This window comes from Laetiporus sulphureus (genome assembly GCF_001632365.1).
Source record: "Laetiporus sulphureus 93-53 unplaced genomic scaffold LAESUscaffold_56, whole genome shotgun sequence".
Classification (NCBI taxonomy): Eukaryota; Fungi; Basidiomycota; class Agaricomycetes; order Polyporales; family Laetiporaceae; genus Laetiporus; species Laetiporus sulphureus.
The window spans coordinates 21,711-38,144 of NW_024468565.1; the positions used below are offsets into that span (position 1 = coordinate 21,711).

Here is a 16,434-nt window from a genome sequence, read left to right on the forward strand (position 1 = left end):
TTGATTGCTATGAGCTGTCAAAAAGAACTTGACCTTCATTGTCTTAGCTGCTTGTAATCACTGGGGGCTTGAGCCCATGATTTTGCTGGGAACATTATGGACACATCACGATAACAGTCACAATGTATGTAACTCTAATGTTACTGATGTAAACATCACGAAATAATTTAAAATATTTTGAGTGAGCTCATCATGGAATAATAGTGATAGCATTCAGAAAGACACCAGGATGAGACAATAATTTTGCTCTGGCCAGCATTCATAAAATATATTGGTATCATTTTGAATGAATCTTAAGGGTACATTACAAATGTGATCAATGTGATGTTACGATGAGTCCCAGATGCTTTCCATCATGCGTCGGCTGAAATCATCTTAAACACATTGAGGATGTCCTAATATGGTTAGCATATTACTATATATAGTAACAACAATTATGTGATCACAATGAATCTATTGAAAACATCTTGAAGACATCATGGCCAGTCACAGGTATCATTTGAGATTTTCTCCCAAGAAACATTCAGGGTGCTATGACAATAATGTTTGAATGCTGTCATCTGCAGCATTGGTGTCTCATTCTTGCATCTTTATGAATGCTATCAAAATTGTGCTGCAATGTTGATGCTAAAAACATTTTAGAACATTCAAAATGATTTCAATATGTATGTGCTGAAAACACTGCATAATTATTTAGACTGTTATTACAATGTGTCCAAAATGTTTCAAGCAGAATCATGGGCCCATGCCCCCCAGTGAATGTCAGTTCTGATTCTCATTGCCAGTCTGACTGCACATGAGATTGGTCTCACTGATTCTGTCTAGTGTGATCAGTTGTGAGATCAGTATCAACTGTCACTGCCAGTCTGACCTACGACAGCAAGACAACTTTTGTTCGTTTGATGCAAAGACTCGTGTGCATGACTGAGGGGTATACACCAATTGAGACCAGTTTCAATTGCTGTGATCAGTTGAATAGCAAGCGAGATCAGTCTCAATCATGATGGTCAAATAAATATCAAGCGAGACCAGTCTTGATTGCTATGAGCAGGCAAAAAGAACTTGACCTTCATTGTCATGATTATTTTGGCTGCTTGTAATGTCAGTTCTGATTCACATTGTCAGTCTGGCTGCACATGAGATTGGTCTCAATAATTCTGTCTAGTGTGGTCAGCTGCGAGATCAGTTTAATCACATCTGAGATCAGTCTCAATTGCTGTGGTCCATTGAATAGCAAGCGAGATCAGTCTCAATTGTTGCTATAATGTGCTTAATCAATCAGGTCTTGGCCATGAGCTATCTTCTATTTAGATAGAAGGTAGATCAAAGCTGTCTGTCTAAGGCCTCAAGCTATGATTACAGAAACTTTCAAATGATTAATGCAGTTGAGTGGTCACTGTAAGTCACTCAGCATTGTGCTCAAAATGAATCAGTGAGTGCTGGATATGATTAGAGAGTGATTTCTATTCTGATAAGATCAGATACTGAATGGTGAATGTATAGATAAGTTCCTCCACTTTCTGATGATATACATCAGATATTTCTGCACTTGGAAGCCTAACTGAAATAGTAGCTGAGAATGGTGTGACTCGATAATGCATATTAATCAAGTGAGAAATTCTAAACAAAACAGCATAAGGGCCTCTGACTCTGAAGAATTTGAGAAAGCAGTGAATTATCTGGAAAAGTCATACATGAGGCTCAAAGATGAGCCAGGATCTGCATATGAGCATCACCAATTATAAGAATAAAGGAGAAGAGGCAGAGCTGAATGAGTTTGGCAAAACAGAAACAAGAATGCACTTTAGGTGAGAGATGCACAGGGCAGCAGACCACCGCACCCTTGAGGATCTATACCTTCTGTTTCTCTGACTGCAAGCAATGATGAGGAGGAGGTGGGAAACATCTTGATCCTGCTTCAAAGGATGAAAAATCTGAACAAGGATTAGAAATGTCTTCTGCCACACTAGAAGACGTTACATATACTACCACTATATAATGATATGTGTACATAGCACAAAAACAATAAAGAGTTCACTTCTCAGTTTGAGTTCTAGGCATATTCTCACAATAGGGTAGCATGCTCTGTTCAGTTTTACTAGTTTATATTTTAGTCCAATGTCTCGATAGCTCTCAACACTGGCCAGGGCAGCACTCTCTCTAGTGGCCCACAGCACAACTTAGAAGGTGCCCAGATAAGTCATGTTATCACATTTTGAATCCACACCACCTCATTTTCTTTCTCACGCCACTAGTCATGAGCTCTAGCAATTCAGATTTCTGTTCACATTAAACTCTATAGCTTTAGCAAGCACTCAAAGCTTATTCATAGTGCTGGAAAGCACAGTATAGACACTCCAGAGAACCAGAAAGTGCTCAGACCTTATTAGTAGCACTGGAGAGCTGTCTGTAGCACTCAAGTCACCAGCTTAGTCAGGCTGGTCTCACATTACTGTTTGGCATCTGCACTCCTATACATCCACTTGTCCGAGTTCCACTCTACCTGCCCCACTCATCCACACACTTTACATATTTCTCAACTTATCTAAAATTAGGAGCACTGCCCTAGTCTATACCATCACTCACTGCTTTATTTTAAGCACAATGCCAAATGACTCGCAGCCACTCCTCAAAGTGTTATCAGCTGAAGTTTCTGTGACTGTGACTAAAGGTGAACAGAGATGGACAGTTCTGACCTGCCTTCCTTGAGAGGTTAGGAGGTAGCTGGCAGCCAGAACACAGTTGAGCATATCAGTTCTGGAGCCCACCACAAGGTGTGGAAGAGAATTTAAAGTCCACAGTGCCAAGTCAATTACGCTATGCTTAAAAACTGAAGAGGAAGTTCAGTATCCACTTGAAATCTGAGCAGATTTGCAACCATAGGTAATTCATTGGATAAAGAAGTTTTTCATCATTTAATCATCAGCTCAGTTAACTATATGAGTTCCAGAGAGCAGGATTTGAGTGAACAGAAAAGTGCTGACCTCATTTAGCTGATATCATCCATCTCTATCACACGAAACACAGCTCTTGGCATCCCGATCATAATTACCCATTTCTACTACCTCAACTAGCATTTCACTTCTCAGTACTCTTACTCCATTATTGCACCAATCACTCAAATCATCCACCATTAAACTGCACTCAGAGTGCTCTGAACTTTTATTACCAGACACTGAGTGAAACAATCAATAATTTGAGGTGAAAGATGGTAAAGATATTGAAGAAAAAGTTCAAATCTTTTCAGCATCTTTACTGTCAACTTGTGATAAAAGAACTCAAAATATCATTAACATCTTTTCTTGTTAAAGATGATGAAAAGATTGGAAAAAGATTGGATAACATATTAGCAATCATTTTTTCAATCATTTTAGAATCTTTTAGATAAAGTTATGATAAAAAGTTTTAAAATCTTTTTTTATTCTTTTCTTATGAAAGACAATGCACATATTGTGACCATGTCACATCATTATCATTCTACACTAAGCTAATATTAGAATATAAGGGTTAATACTTAGATCCAAATGTTAGTACTATCTCTTGAAGCCTTAGTATTAGCATAGTATTGATTTCTACATCTTAGCACTAGCATAGCACTAGCATATGCTAGTAGTACTAACCTTCAGACTGTAGTACTAGCTTGGTACTAGCATAGTACTAGCATTTGAACCTTAGTACTAGCATAGTACTACTGCTTGAAGCCTTAGTATTAGCATAGTACTAATGTTTAAATTTTAGTGCTAACCTTTAGACCTTAGTACTCACATTTGAACCTTAGTACTAGCTTAGTACTAGCTTAGTACTAGCATAATATTAGCATTCAGACCTTAGTACTAACATTTGAACTTTAGTACTAGCTTAATGCTAGCATAGTACTAACCTTCAGACCTTAAACCTCCATATCTTAGTACTGGCTTAGTATATAAAAACAAGGGTGTGACATAGTCACAATATTTTCATCATCTTTGATCAAATAAGAGTGAAAAAAATTTAAAACTTTTCATCATAGTTTTATATGAAAGATTGTCAAATGATTGAAGAAATGATTATTAATATTTCATCCAATCTCCTTTCAATCTTTTCATCATCGTTCACAATAAAAGATGTTAAAAATATTTTAAATACTTTTATTACAAATTGATGGTGAAGATGCTTAAAAAATTTGAACTTTTTCTTCAATATTTTTATCATCTTTCACCTCAAACTATTGATTGCTTCACCCAGTGTTTTTGATCAAAGATAATGAAAATGTTGTGACTATGTCACACTTTTGTTTTCATGTACTAAGTTAGTACTAAGAGATGGAGGTTAATACTCAGGTTAATATATTAGCACCATACTACTACTATGGTCAGAAGTGTAATACTAAGATTTGAATGCTAGTACTAAGCTAGTACCTAGATCTAATTACCAGTACTATGCTAGTACGATGCTAGTCTAAGTCTGGAGGTTAGTACTAAGATCAATGAGATATTACAACAGCTTCAGAAGTGTTTTACAGAAATTACAGCTCAAATACAATGCTAGCAGAAACATTTTACAAAGACCAATGAGATATTACAATTACAACAGCTTCAGAAGTGTTTAACAAGGGCTACAACTGAATTACAATGCTAGCAGGAACATTTTACAGCAATTACAATAGCTAGATGCATTGTTGTACATCTTTATAACAAGTGTCTGCTCATATAGTACAATTGTACAGTGTGTGGAGGGGATATACACAATTTTTCTAGCAGTACTGTGCAGGATTGTATTACAATTGTGGGAACCACAGCTGGTGAATGTGTTTTGATCAAGACCACACAACTGCTGCTGCTGTTGCTGCTGCTGCCAAGCCAGCTTATGCATCGAGCATTTTTGCTTTCTCTTTTAAGCTTGCAAAGCGTAAGTTCAGCATGACACTTGCTACTATTTATGCAGCCTCCATTTCTTGTGCGTCCTCCATTTCAGGATCTTTGATTGGGGCTCCTGAGCCTTCCGTTCCTACTATGTCATCCGGCAAAGCTCCTGCCATGCAGCCGAAGGCAATTACTTCCGGTATCCTGCGAAAATATCTTGACATTGTCCGCAACACTTTTGGGGTGCTTAAGCAGGCACTCATCAATTTCGGCAAGCCTTGGCCTGCTGATATGGTAGGCTGGTCTTGTTTCGATTGGGCATACACTTTTACTGATTTGTTGCTCCTAGTGCTCTCGCTGCATCTCCGTGAATGAGCGCCTCATTCTGCCCGCTTCTCAAAATGCTATGATTTTACGTGCTTGCATCCATTGTCAGCTAGGTCACAATACGTGTTCTTTTCTTGAGCCCACTCCTGAATGTAAGCCTACTCATTATGCGCATGTTTTATTACTTGATAGGGCTTCTGTTTGTTAGTTTCAGAGAATGCACACAATGAAACAGAGCGCATTTTCTGTCATATTCAGAATGTCAAGTTGGATCAGGTCTTCCTTAATGAGGTCTTCGAGCATGAGCACATTGCTCTGATTATCCAGATCAATCAGCTGGGACTTCAGCTGGAGTCGGTAGAAGGATATTTTAATGAGCTGAGCGAGTTTTTGGCTGCCTAGACCTATATAGCATGTCCTCTATTCCTTCCTCTGTTGCTGTATGCTAGCCTGAGTGGTTGATCCTGTCTTTGTAACACATATATTGTCTTTCCATGCAAAATGAAAATCTGACTTATTTGTGTGCTTTTCATGTGTCTTAGCTCCGCTCGCAACATCTTCAAATAGGGCATCCTGCCCTATGGTGCTGCATCAGTCAGACTTTCACAAAGTCTGACATTTGCACCACATGGTCAACATTTGTTTTTGCCTACAATTTTTAAGGCACGTCTATTGATCCACTTGATGCGTCAATTTTCATCTCCCTTTACTGCTGCCATGGTGCCTAATGACTCACCTCCTCCTCTACCTCATTCCTCCTCTCTGCTCATAGATGTGCCTGTGCTCATGGCACCTCCTCTATCACGAATGCTGTCACAATCTGTCAGCATGCTGCCAGTACATTTTGCTCACACTGTTCTCTATTGACCATAGCCAGACTAACTCTTCTTGCCTTCTCGCAGTCTCTAACCAAGACCTCTTGGCAGGTTACTGCCACATGTCTTGTGCTGTATGAGGGATGGGAGGACCTTCAAGTGGCCTGAGCTCTGGGTGATGACTGTGCGATAGAGGCTGCAGTGAGATCTTTCTTAGTGAGTCCTGCTGCATGCACCTTGCCCTACAGTTGTTACTAAAACCTTGGTCTTTAGCACATCCTGGATGACATTTTTGAGGAGGCTGCCCGCTTCACACGAAGAACTTTTATGAGAAGACCCATGCCCTGCTGGACCCCCTCGCACGTCCTTCCTGGCTTTCATGATGTGAGGAGCTGCTGTCCCCAGAGATCACTGCTACTCTCTTCGAGGCCAAGGTGCATCTTGCAGACTGTTCTTGTCTGTTGTTTCTAAAGCTTTGAGTAGGAACTGAGCACTCCACTATCTTCACATTGGCTTATACACCCGCGGAGGGTGATATTGTTATAATTTCTGAGACTTCATCTTCTCCTTCTCCAATCGTTTTTTCTCATGACTTTCTTTCATCTGATCCTGTTTAATTCACTGCTGCTCCTATAAATGTTGAAGCCCCATCTTCAGAGATGCTAACATCATCCTCCTCACAGTTCAGGCCTAGCCAAGACAATCTCTTATTTTTACCTAGCATACCTGGCACCCCAGCCATGAACGTCGACACTGAAGGAGAGCTCGAAGAACTCATATCTGTCTGCAGCTCTGACCAAGATGAGTTGGCTGATGATGAGAAGGCCTCCACAGATGACTCTTCTTCTACACCACCTGCCGAGGCAGCCTCCAAGAAAGGAAGAGGTTACTAGTCCAAGTCTCTCAAGGCTGTTCTTGATTCATGTATGTATTTACCAGTTTGAATTTTCCGTGATCATTCTCTATCTCTGGAGTACATGCCTGCATGGTGCAAGCCCACCATCACTTGTCTGATAAGCCTTGCCTTTTTTTTTTCCATACTTTACTGATCGGTGTCGTATCATAGTGTTGCCACTGCCTAGAGTCCGAAAAGGTGACCCCTACTTGTATTCTTGGTGAGTTCAAGCCTATGTGATGGAAGTGCCATTGTAATCACAAGACTTGCATTTGGTGATCATGCACAATGGCCTTTGATCTGAACAATAATTCTGGCTAAGTCAGAATTGACGCAATCTACCACCAATATCACTGGCCCCTTCCTCTGGCCATTGATAAGGATGTGTCCCTCAAAGTGTCTTTTCTGCAGCTCACTTATGATAGAAAACAATGCAAGGCCACCCATAAGGGCACTTCCCTTGCTAGGTGGCTTGGTCTCCCCAGGACATCCCTGTTGGCAAATATGAGGAATGTCTCTCTGCACTCCCTCATCTCTGTACATCTCTTATCTTTCCTTCTTTCCATCACCTTTTTACTAACAATTTCTTTCAAGGGTCGGCCCCTATCATCTTAGCTGAGAAGAAAGCAGCTGTCATCGCTAAGCTCCAGAAGGAGCTTAAAAAGCTGGTCAAGATGAAGCCAGCCTCGACCAGTCATACATTAAAGATTCTGCCATATCGCTTTGGTATACAGCTCTCCATCCTTTGTTCACGTGCTAATCAATGTTTCCTCAATAGATCTCATCACCACTCGCTCCTTTAAGCATGCTCACATTGAAGACTCGGAGCCCAAAATTGAGCACTTTCTAGTGCCACTCAAAGAGCCTGAGGCCACCACTTCGACCAAGATGAAGTCATCAAAGGGCAAGAAATACGTTAAAAACTCTGCTGCCATGTCCTCATCAAAACTGGCTGCAGCTGATGTGTTCCTGGCCACCATTACTGCTGAGCACAATGAGCTGCAAATGCAGCTCTCCGCAATGATGTCACAGTTTGACCTGCTGCTTCAAAGCTCGCAGAAGATGGCCGAGGATAACTGCAACTTTTTTGGGCAAAAGTAACTGGGTTTGAGAGTCCTTGTGGGCAGGCTGGTGCAGTGACACTCTAGGGCTTAGCCATGGCATGTTTTTCTGTGTGCTTTATCTAGTGTTCTTCCCCTTCGCATGCATGGAGCAATGTACTCGTCATTTCTCATTGCAAATTCTATACTGCTTGCTTGAAACCATTGGTATGGCTTGAGTAAGGAAATGAAATATTATACTAGACTTGTAGTTGAGAGTCAAGCTAACTTGTCTTGAGTTAATGGAGGAAAATGTCTTGAAAATGGTATATGTCGTGTTGTTGATTCTCTTTTGAGGTCTACTCTTTGTCATCGTCAGTATCTTCTTCCTGCTAGTTTTCTTCTTCATTCTTTGATTCTTCTCCACTGCTGTTCATCTCAGGATCTGCTTTCCCTTTGTCTTCTGCTTGGCGCATTTCTATGAGTCAGAATTCTGATGCATTCAGCATTTCTTCAGATATGGTGATTTTCTTCCTTGCCATGAAAGGGATCACTCAGAATGCCATGACTGGTCTGTCCATGATCACTCCATCTAGCTCAGAGAGCACATATGCTCCTCCCTGATTGCAAAACAGCACTACATATGGTTCTATGTAGTGTGGTTGCATCTTTCGATTAAGCACCTTTTTGATTTGAGTATGTTGCACTAGTATCAGGTCTTCTTTCTTGAAGTCAAAGTCTTTGATAGTTCACCCATGTACTCTTTCAAATCATCTCAAAGCTGCTCTTCTAGCCTCATAGACAGCATTATAAATATGCACAACTTGTTCTCGACGTTTCTGCAGTGCTTCCACTCAACTTGCGATCAGATCTGTGGTTGTTACCATTCTGACTGGTGCTGGAATCAGGTAGGTCACTTCAACAATATCAAGCAGTAAAACCGGATAGGTGCCAGTGACTAGCATCCCATTCATCATCAAATGGTTACTCTTTCTGACTAAAATACTGAGTGGGCAATCTGGCTCCATCTGCATTCCTCTCCATCAGTGGCCTTGAATAGGCTCTGCTGTATGTCGAAGTGTGGATGTTCAACTATTCTGTTTGCATGTGAGTTGTAGCCACTAATCCAGATGTGCTTGACATGGTACTTCTTCTCCAGATAGGCTACAGCTTTTACGAATGGAGCTCTGTTGTCCATTACAATTTCTGATAGCGCACCCCAGCAACAGAGTACATCTTCAAAAATCCAATTGCCAAGGGTCTTTGCAGTCTTCACTCAGAGCATTCAGAACTTGGGGTAGTGAGTAAGTGAGCAACACCCTTGCACAATATATTTGAATTTGTTTGAGGACGGCATGTGCATCGTGTCGATATATATATTTGCAAAGATCGGAGCTGGTATTGCAACAGTCGGTGGGATCAGGATTTGATGAATCTGTCATTTTTGGCATAATTCACAGATTCTAATGAATCACACAATGTCTGCGCCAACATCTGGCCACCAAAATCATTTGCGCATGGTCGTTTGAGTCAGAAATATGCCTCGATGATCCAGTTCATCGTGTGCTCTGGCTAGAATGCTCAAACAGTTTTTGGGTAGGACCACTAGCTTGTGTGATCTCTGAGCATCCTTTCACCATAATTGACCATCCCATTTGAAGAAGTGAACTGCATATTTGAGCATATAATTGTACTCTTTTTTTTGTCAGATTCTCTAGCTTCTGCAGTGTCTCTAGCCAGTCAGTGATTTGAGAGATCAATTTATCATTCCTTCTGACTCTCGCTGATCATAAAATGTTAGTATAAAGGATTGAACTTTGCTCTGCTGATGGCTCCATTCTGTTGTCTTCTTATGCTGGTAGTGCAAAGATTGCTTGTATGCCTGGATCCTCCCCTGTTCTGAAAAATTGACCATCCTCAGGTGTTGGCATAGGGTTTGTGTGTTGCAATAGGGGAAGTATATGATGAATGAATCTGTGCATCTGATCCACTCAGTCATCAAATTTCACATCCTCGATTGGTTCTGGCAGTGAATCCTCCAGCTGTCTAGGTCAACGCAATAATCTATCTGGTCCATGCATTACTTCTGGTATATGAACTAGCTTGAATTGGTACATCAGGATGGCAATGACCCAATGATTAATGCTTGTGCTGAGGGCAATATCAGGTTTCTGCAACATTCTCTTGATGTATTTCACATTCACCTCGATGATGAGATTTCGGACGCCAATCAAATAAACCTTGAGTGCTTGAAGTGCATGGTATAATCCATACAACTCTAACTTTGGCTGCAAAAATCTCTTCTCATGGTTATTGAGTGTGATTGATCCAAAGTGATTGAAGAATCGCTTCTTTGATCTGTTGTTTGCACCTTGGCCTAGCTGATATCCAACCATGATTGGAGAGGTGTCCACTGCTAGAATGACCAGTGCCGATGAGTCGTAGTTGATTGTGTGCAGTGCAGATGACTCTAGCAGAGCTTGCTTCAAGTCCTCCATTGCCTTGAGCTGAGGTTCTCCAAACTCAAACAAAACTCCTTTTCTTGTGAGTTGTACTAGTGAGCGGGCTTATTTTGCAAAGTCCTTGATGAATATTCTTGCTACTCCAATTGTGCCTAGAAAGGCTCGAACTTCTGAGAGATCTTTGCGTGGACCCCAGTTTTGAACTGTCCATATGCAAGATTTGTCTGGCAGACGTCCTTCAGGGGTGCACCGATGTCTAACTAGTGTGATTTCTTCCACACAAAGCATTAACTTCATATCCAAGAACATCGCATCTGCATACTCCATGCACTGCATAACTTAGTTGAGGTTCTAGAAATGTTTCCAGATGAAGCACTGAATGCTGCTATTGCCTGTGATCATTTCAAAGGACCCATTCAGCTTTTCATACCTAGTCACCAGACCCTTAACTGGAACATCATCGATGTATGGCACCATGTATGCCAGTATCTTCACTTGCAGAATGTAGGTTACATTATCGTGAAAAATAGGGACTGAGTTAGTTCACCCCATCAGCAGGGTGACTAAGCACAATGCTCCGAATGGTGTTTGGAATGTTGTAAGATTATGCAACATTTCAGCTATGAGTCTTTCATCATATCCAACATACAGGTCCAGCATTGCGCTGCATGCCCAATTGCCAAATTGTTTAGCCAAATGCTCTGGGGTCAGAGTGATGCCTGATTGCTGGATTGTGACTGCATTAAGCAGCTCCATGCTGTGAACTAGTCGCAGTCAATCCTTCTTTTTCCCGTACCACCATGTCCGCTATTAGCGCCCAACAGGCGACTGCCAGCGAATCGACCATGGAGGGCATAGGTGTCGAGCGAACTCCTCTGGGAGGGTCTCCACCGCCAGCGAGCGCGACGTCGTCGGCCCCAGGGCCGACGCCCCCGCACCCGCCGGTCCACAATCATATGCGCGACACCATTAGGTCTCTGCGCAATAATTTGAACAACCTTGCTATCGGCGTACAGCACGTTATCGAAGGCCCCTACGAGGCCGCAACATACCCTGACGAGTTCGAGAACTGCGCTGTCGCGCTCACTACCTGCCTTCGCGACTTCCACAATGCTCTCATGAACGACTCCCTCATCCTCGACACCGAGACTGGTACCCGAATCCTGCGCCTCTACCAGGCTTGCTTCCATCAGCAGCTCGCCAGCGCAGCCGTCATTCTCAACGACGACACCCTCATGGACGAAGTTCCGCGTACCCGCCAGCGCACAGAAGGCACTCTCCCTGTCGGCATCGACGTGCAGGCCGCCCTGACTAAGGCTGTCGAGGACGGAGTTCGCATGGCCACGTCAGCCATCAACACGCGACTGTCGGCTATCGAGGCCCAGCTAGTGCACGGGCGCCCGCTGCCACAATCTCCTCAGGCCCCCGAGGGACCGCGACCCCAACCGCCGGTCCGTACTGGTCGTCAACGTGCCCCCACCGCCAACTCCAGTGCTGCTGCCCCTGCAGCGCAGCCTTCGGCGCAGCCTGAGACGCAGGCCCCGAATGCCCCCACCGTGGCACAGGTGGCCGCCAAGAACCGCGAGAAGTGCTACGTCCTTCTCGTTACACCCGAGCAGCATGCCGCCATCGAGGCAGGGGGTACCATGCCCCAATGGTATGCTAAGGTCCATATGCGCCTGCGCGAGACCCCCGCGTGGGCAAAGGTACGCTTTCTCGGTCTTCGCTTCGCTGGACCGACCAAGGTCCAAGCGGCGTTCTCGCATGATTCCCCGGATGCGCTCATCAAGGAGTGTCTCCGGCCCATCCATCATCTGCTGGGCGTGGTCCCACGTGCACCGTCCCCTGCACCGGGCCCTCGAGAGCAGGCATCTGTCCCACAAGACTTCCGCCCTCTCGCCCCAGTAACTAAACTTTTCCTTCCGAGCTGCCCGCTCCATCACCCTGACTCGGGAGACATGCTCATCGAGGAGGAGATTCTGGCGGAGCTCCGCCGCAACTCCATGTTTTCCTCCGTTCATTTCAATGGTCTTCCCGGATTTGTCGTTCCCCCTGAGCACCGCGAGCAGCTCGGGAAATCCTCCCTTATCATTTCTATTGAGGATGTGCACCGCGACTTCTGCGCGCGCAACCTCCTGGGTCGTGACAACCGCGGTGACGCCGCTGGTTTTGTATGGTTTTACGGTTCTCGCCTGATGGTTAAGAAGTCGAAAGATCGTCCCGTGTTCCGTCAGTGCACTCGTTGCTGGCGCCTCACACATCTCGAAAGTCACTGCAAGAAGCGGGCACCAGTATGCCGCTTCTGCGGAAAGACTAATCACACATCCGATATGCATCGGCAAGCCTGCCTTGTATGCAATCATGAGGCTCGCCCGGCTGACCAGCCTTGTGAGTCTGCTCACTATTTCTGTGTGGTCTGTGGCACCAATGGTCACCATGCCGCCGACACCACCTGCCCTGCGCGAAAAGATTACCGCATCCCTATCTCGCGCACCAACCCCTCATCATGAATATCACAACCGCGCATTTGAACGTGGCCCGGTCTAACCCGCGCGTCCACGGTTTCGTTTCTTCCACTTCCTACGATATCTATTTCCTTCAAGAGCCGTGGTGGGGGCAAATCGGCATCGATACCCCCCATGGCTCTGAGTCAGGCGCTACTGTTTTTGGTCACGTCAATGTCCGGCCCTACGGCCTGGACACCTATCATTTTCCCTCCACCTCTGCGCTGCCGCGACCTCGGGCCAGCATCCTGGTCCGGCGCATGCTCTTAAACACTTATCACATCTCCATGTGTACCGACCTGGTGTCGGACCCGGATGTGGTCGTCCTTCATTTTGTCTCACGCTCTGATCCCACCCACGACTTCTTCATGGTCAACTGCTATAACGAAGGCTCGCGAGCCCAACACCGCATTTTGCCCACTCTCTATGATATCCCTTTCCCGCCGCGAGCGAACCTCCTTGTCACTGGAGATTTTAATCTCCACCACCCCCTATGGTCATGGACCGGGCGGGCCTCCCGCTCTGCTTCCACTGCCTCCACCGCTTTCGCTGGGTGGCTAGAGCGCGAGTCGCTCGAAATTCTTAATGACCTCGATCAACCCACTCACATGGTGAATGGCGACCTGCTCTCGGGCACCATCATCGATCTGGTCTGCGCGACCTCCAGTGCGCAATGTCACGTTCACGGAGTCGCTGCTACTCCCACATCCTTTGAATTGGATCACGCTCTACTAACCTCTACTCTATCTCACATTGCTCACCCCGTAGACGTTGACCTTGGCTTTCGAGTCGATGTGTCCAAACGAGATGACTGGAACACATGCCTTGCCCGCGAGCTGGTGCTGTCCCCACCGCCGGCCACCTATACCACCAATGACGACCTCGAAGCGGGCGCTCAGGCTCTGCTGCGAGCAATGTCCGTGGCCTGCCACGAAGTGTTCCCCCGATGCACACATGCTCACCGGGCCTCCCAGCTCTGGTGGAACGATGCGTGTGACACTGCCCGCGCAAATGTCCAGGCGGCGCCTACTCATGAGGAGAGGCGAGCAGCCAAAGCCACCCTCTCGGCCACCATCCGACAAGCTCGGAAGGATTGGACTCAGGAGGCGGTCACGCGACTCCAGCACACCGACCCCTGGCGGCTCGCCTCCTGGACCAAAGGAGTGCGGGCGCCCCCGCTGCCCGTCATCCGTGCGGACGGGGAGACTGGCTCTCTCCCTGCCGACGCGGGTCGTCTACTCACACATTTCTATTTTCCGGCGTCTCCGCCCTTGCCTGATCTGCCTCCTCTCTTTACCTCTGCGCCTCCGGCAGCGCGCCCAGACCGTCCCCTCCTTATCACTGAAGTAACTGCCGCCATCGAGGCTGCGTCTAACTATTCAGCACCTGGCATCTCCGGAGTGTCGTGGCGGCTCCTTAAATGGGTCTGGCGGTCTGGTGCGCGTCATGCTCTTTTTCTTTTTCTTTCCTCTTCTTTGCGCCTGGGTTACCTCCCCACCCCACTTCGGGCTGCAGCGGTTGTGTACTTGCCCAAGCCGGGCAAGGCGGATTACACTGCACCCAAGTCCCACTGACCAATTGCTCTCCTGGAAACCTTGAGCAAGGTCCTCAAGAAAGTGGTTGCTGCTCGTTTCAACTTCCAGATCGGTGCTCACAATCTTGTGTCCGGCTCACAGTTTGGTGGGCGGGGCCAGCATTCCGTCGTGGATGCCGGAGTCACTCTGATGCACCGTGTACGCACCGCCTGGGAAAACGGTTTCTCTGCTACCTTACTGTGCATGGACGTCGAGGGCTATTACAATAACATTCGCCATGACGTCCTTCACTCTGCTCTCCTTTCTTTGGGCTTTTCCACAAATGAGGTCCTTTGGACCATGTCCTTCCTTTCTTCGTGCACTGTGCGGCCCAAACTCAATTCAGAGCTGGGTCCATCATACCATGTTGCTGCACTCGGCATCCCACAGGGATCGCCTCTGTCGCCAGTCCTCTCTACAATATACTCTTCCCCGCTGTATGCGAACCTTGATCCATTCGCGCATCCCCAGCAGTCTACGGCGGGCTACGTCGACGATTTTTCCCTCCTTATTGTTTCTCCCTCGCTGAACGAGAACATGTCCATCATCCAACGCACTCTGCCGAGTGTGGGCGCCACGCTTCACCAGCTTGGGCTGACCATTGGCATGGCGAAAACAGAGCTTATCCACTTTACCTCCCCGAGACGCTCCCTTGACGTCAACCCTCCCCTGCGGATTCAGTGGGATGGGCGGGATATCACCATACAGCCTGCCTCATATCTGCGATGGCTCGGTATCTGGTACGACCGACACCTAACCTTCACCCACCACATTCGCGTCATGGCGGCCAGGGCTTCGTCCCGTGTCGCCGCTTTCCGCATGCTCACCAACACACAGCGAGGCATGACGGTCGCGCAAGCTCGCTTGCTATACCTTACCACCATCCTTCCCGTACTCACCTTTGGTAGCCCCGTGTGGTATAACCCGCGGGGCCCACGCTCACTCTTTCAACCTTTGCAACAGGTACAAAACAACGCACTGCGGTGGTTCATGGGAGCATGGCGGTCTACCCCCCACCACGTCCTCAACCTCATCTCCAGCGTCCTGCCGATGCGACACCAGCTCGACAAGCTCAACGGCCTTGCCGCAGCTTGCCTCCTCACCCTCTCCGCGTCCCATCCGGTGACCCACTGCCTGGCGGCCAACCGTACAGCCCACCCGCCCAACTTCTCCCTCCTCAACCCCGCCATCCCTGTCCACCACGGCACCAGCGCGGTGGATGTGCTCGAACAAACCCTGCTCATGAGAGCGGCGCGCCTTCTCCCCTGGTTGCAGCTGCCCTGGGACCCTGCGCATCCATGGGGTGAGAGGGTTCACGTCTGTGTCCCTCCGCCTACCAAAGACGGCTCCAAGGAGTACTTACGTTCCTTTTTCTTCCCTCTTTTACACTCTTCCATCCCTCTACCCGACGCCCTATGGGTCTTCACAGACGGCTCCCAAATCGCCCAGCCCGACCCCACCCCACGGAACCGACGAGCAGGTGCAGGTGCGTGTATCATTCACCAGGGTGCGGTAAAGTACGAGCGGGCTTGGGGCATGGGCCACCAGGCTGAGGTGTATGACGCCGAACTCTTCGCAATGGCAGCGGTCGCCAGCCGCTTTGCCAGTTTTCTGGTGACCTACCCCATGATTACCCACATTTACCTCTGCGCAGACAACCGCGCTGCCCTGTCCAATGTCCTGTCGCTGCGCCCACACAGTGGCCAGCCCTTCTCCCTTCGCTTTCGGGCACTTCTCGCTCCTCTCATGGAGCAATACCCACTTTTGAACCTTTCGCTGCTATGGGTTCCAGGGCATACGGGTGTACTGGGTAACGAGGTGGCGGACCGGCTAGCCAAGGAAGGCACGTCCCTACCCGATAGTGTCCTACCCACCTTAACGTGGATCCGGCGCTGGGCGCGCGAGCGAGCGACCACCTCCTGGCAAACCGAGTTCCGTTACACCGATCGACCCCCTGCAATACGGTCCTCGTGGCC

The 16,434-nt window shown here is 47.0% G+C and overlaps 2 protein-coding genes across 2 annotated transcripts; both read left to right on the forward strand.

The window, feature by feature from the left end:
• Positions 1-6,723: 6,723 nt before the first annotated feature.
• LAESUDRAFT_717305 (uncharacterized protein) lies at positions 6,724-7,979 on the forward strand (the record flags this gene model as incomplete). Its single annotated transcript, XM_040907318.1, has 3 exons — positions 6,724-6,868; positions 7,473-7,604; positions 7,657-7,979. The coding sequence occupies 3 exons, from the start codon at positions 6,724-6,726 to the stop codon at positions 7,977-7,979; spliced, it is 600 nt and encodes a 199-aa protein (XP_040759453.1).
• Positions 7,980-11,180: 3,201 nt separating this feature from the next.
• LAESUDRAFT_763447 (uncharacterized protein) lies at positions 11,181-12,697 on the forward strand (the record flags this gene model as incomplete). Its single annotated transcript, XM_040913255.1, has 2 exons — positions 11,181-12,609; positions 12,660-12,697. The coding sequence occupies 2 exons, from the start codon at positions 11,181-11,183 to the stop codon at positions 12,695-12,697; spliced, it is 1,467 nt and encodes a 488-aa protein (XP_040759454.1).
• Positions 12,698-16,434: the final 3,737 nt, after the last annotated feature.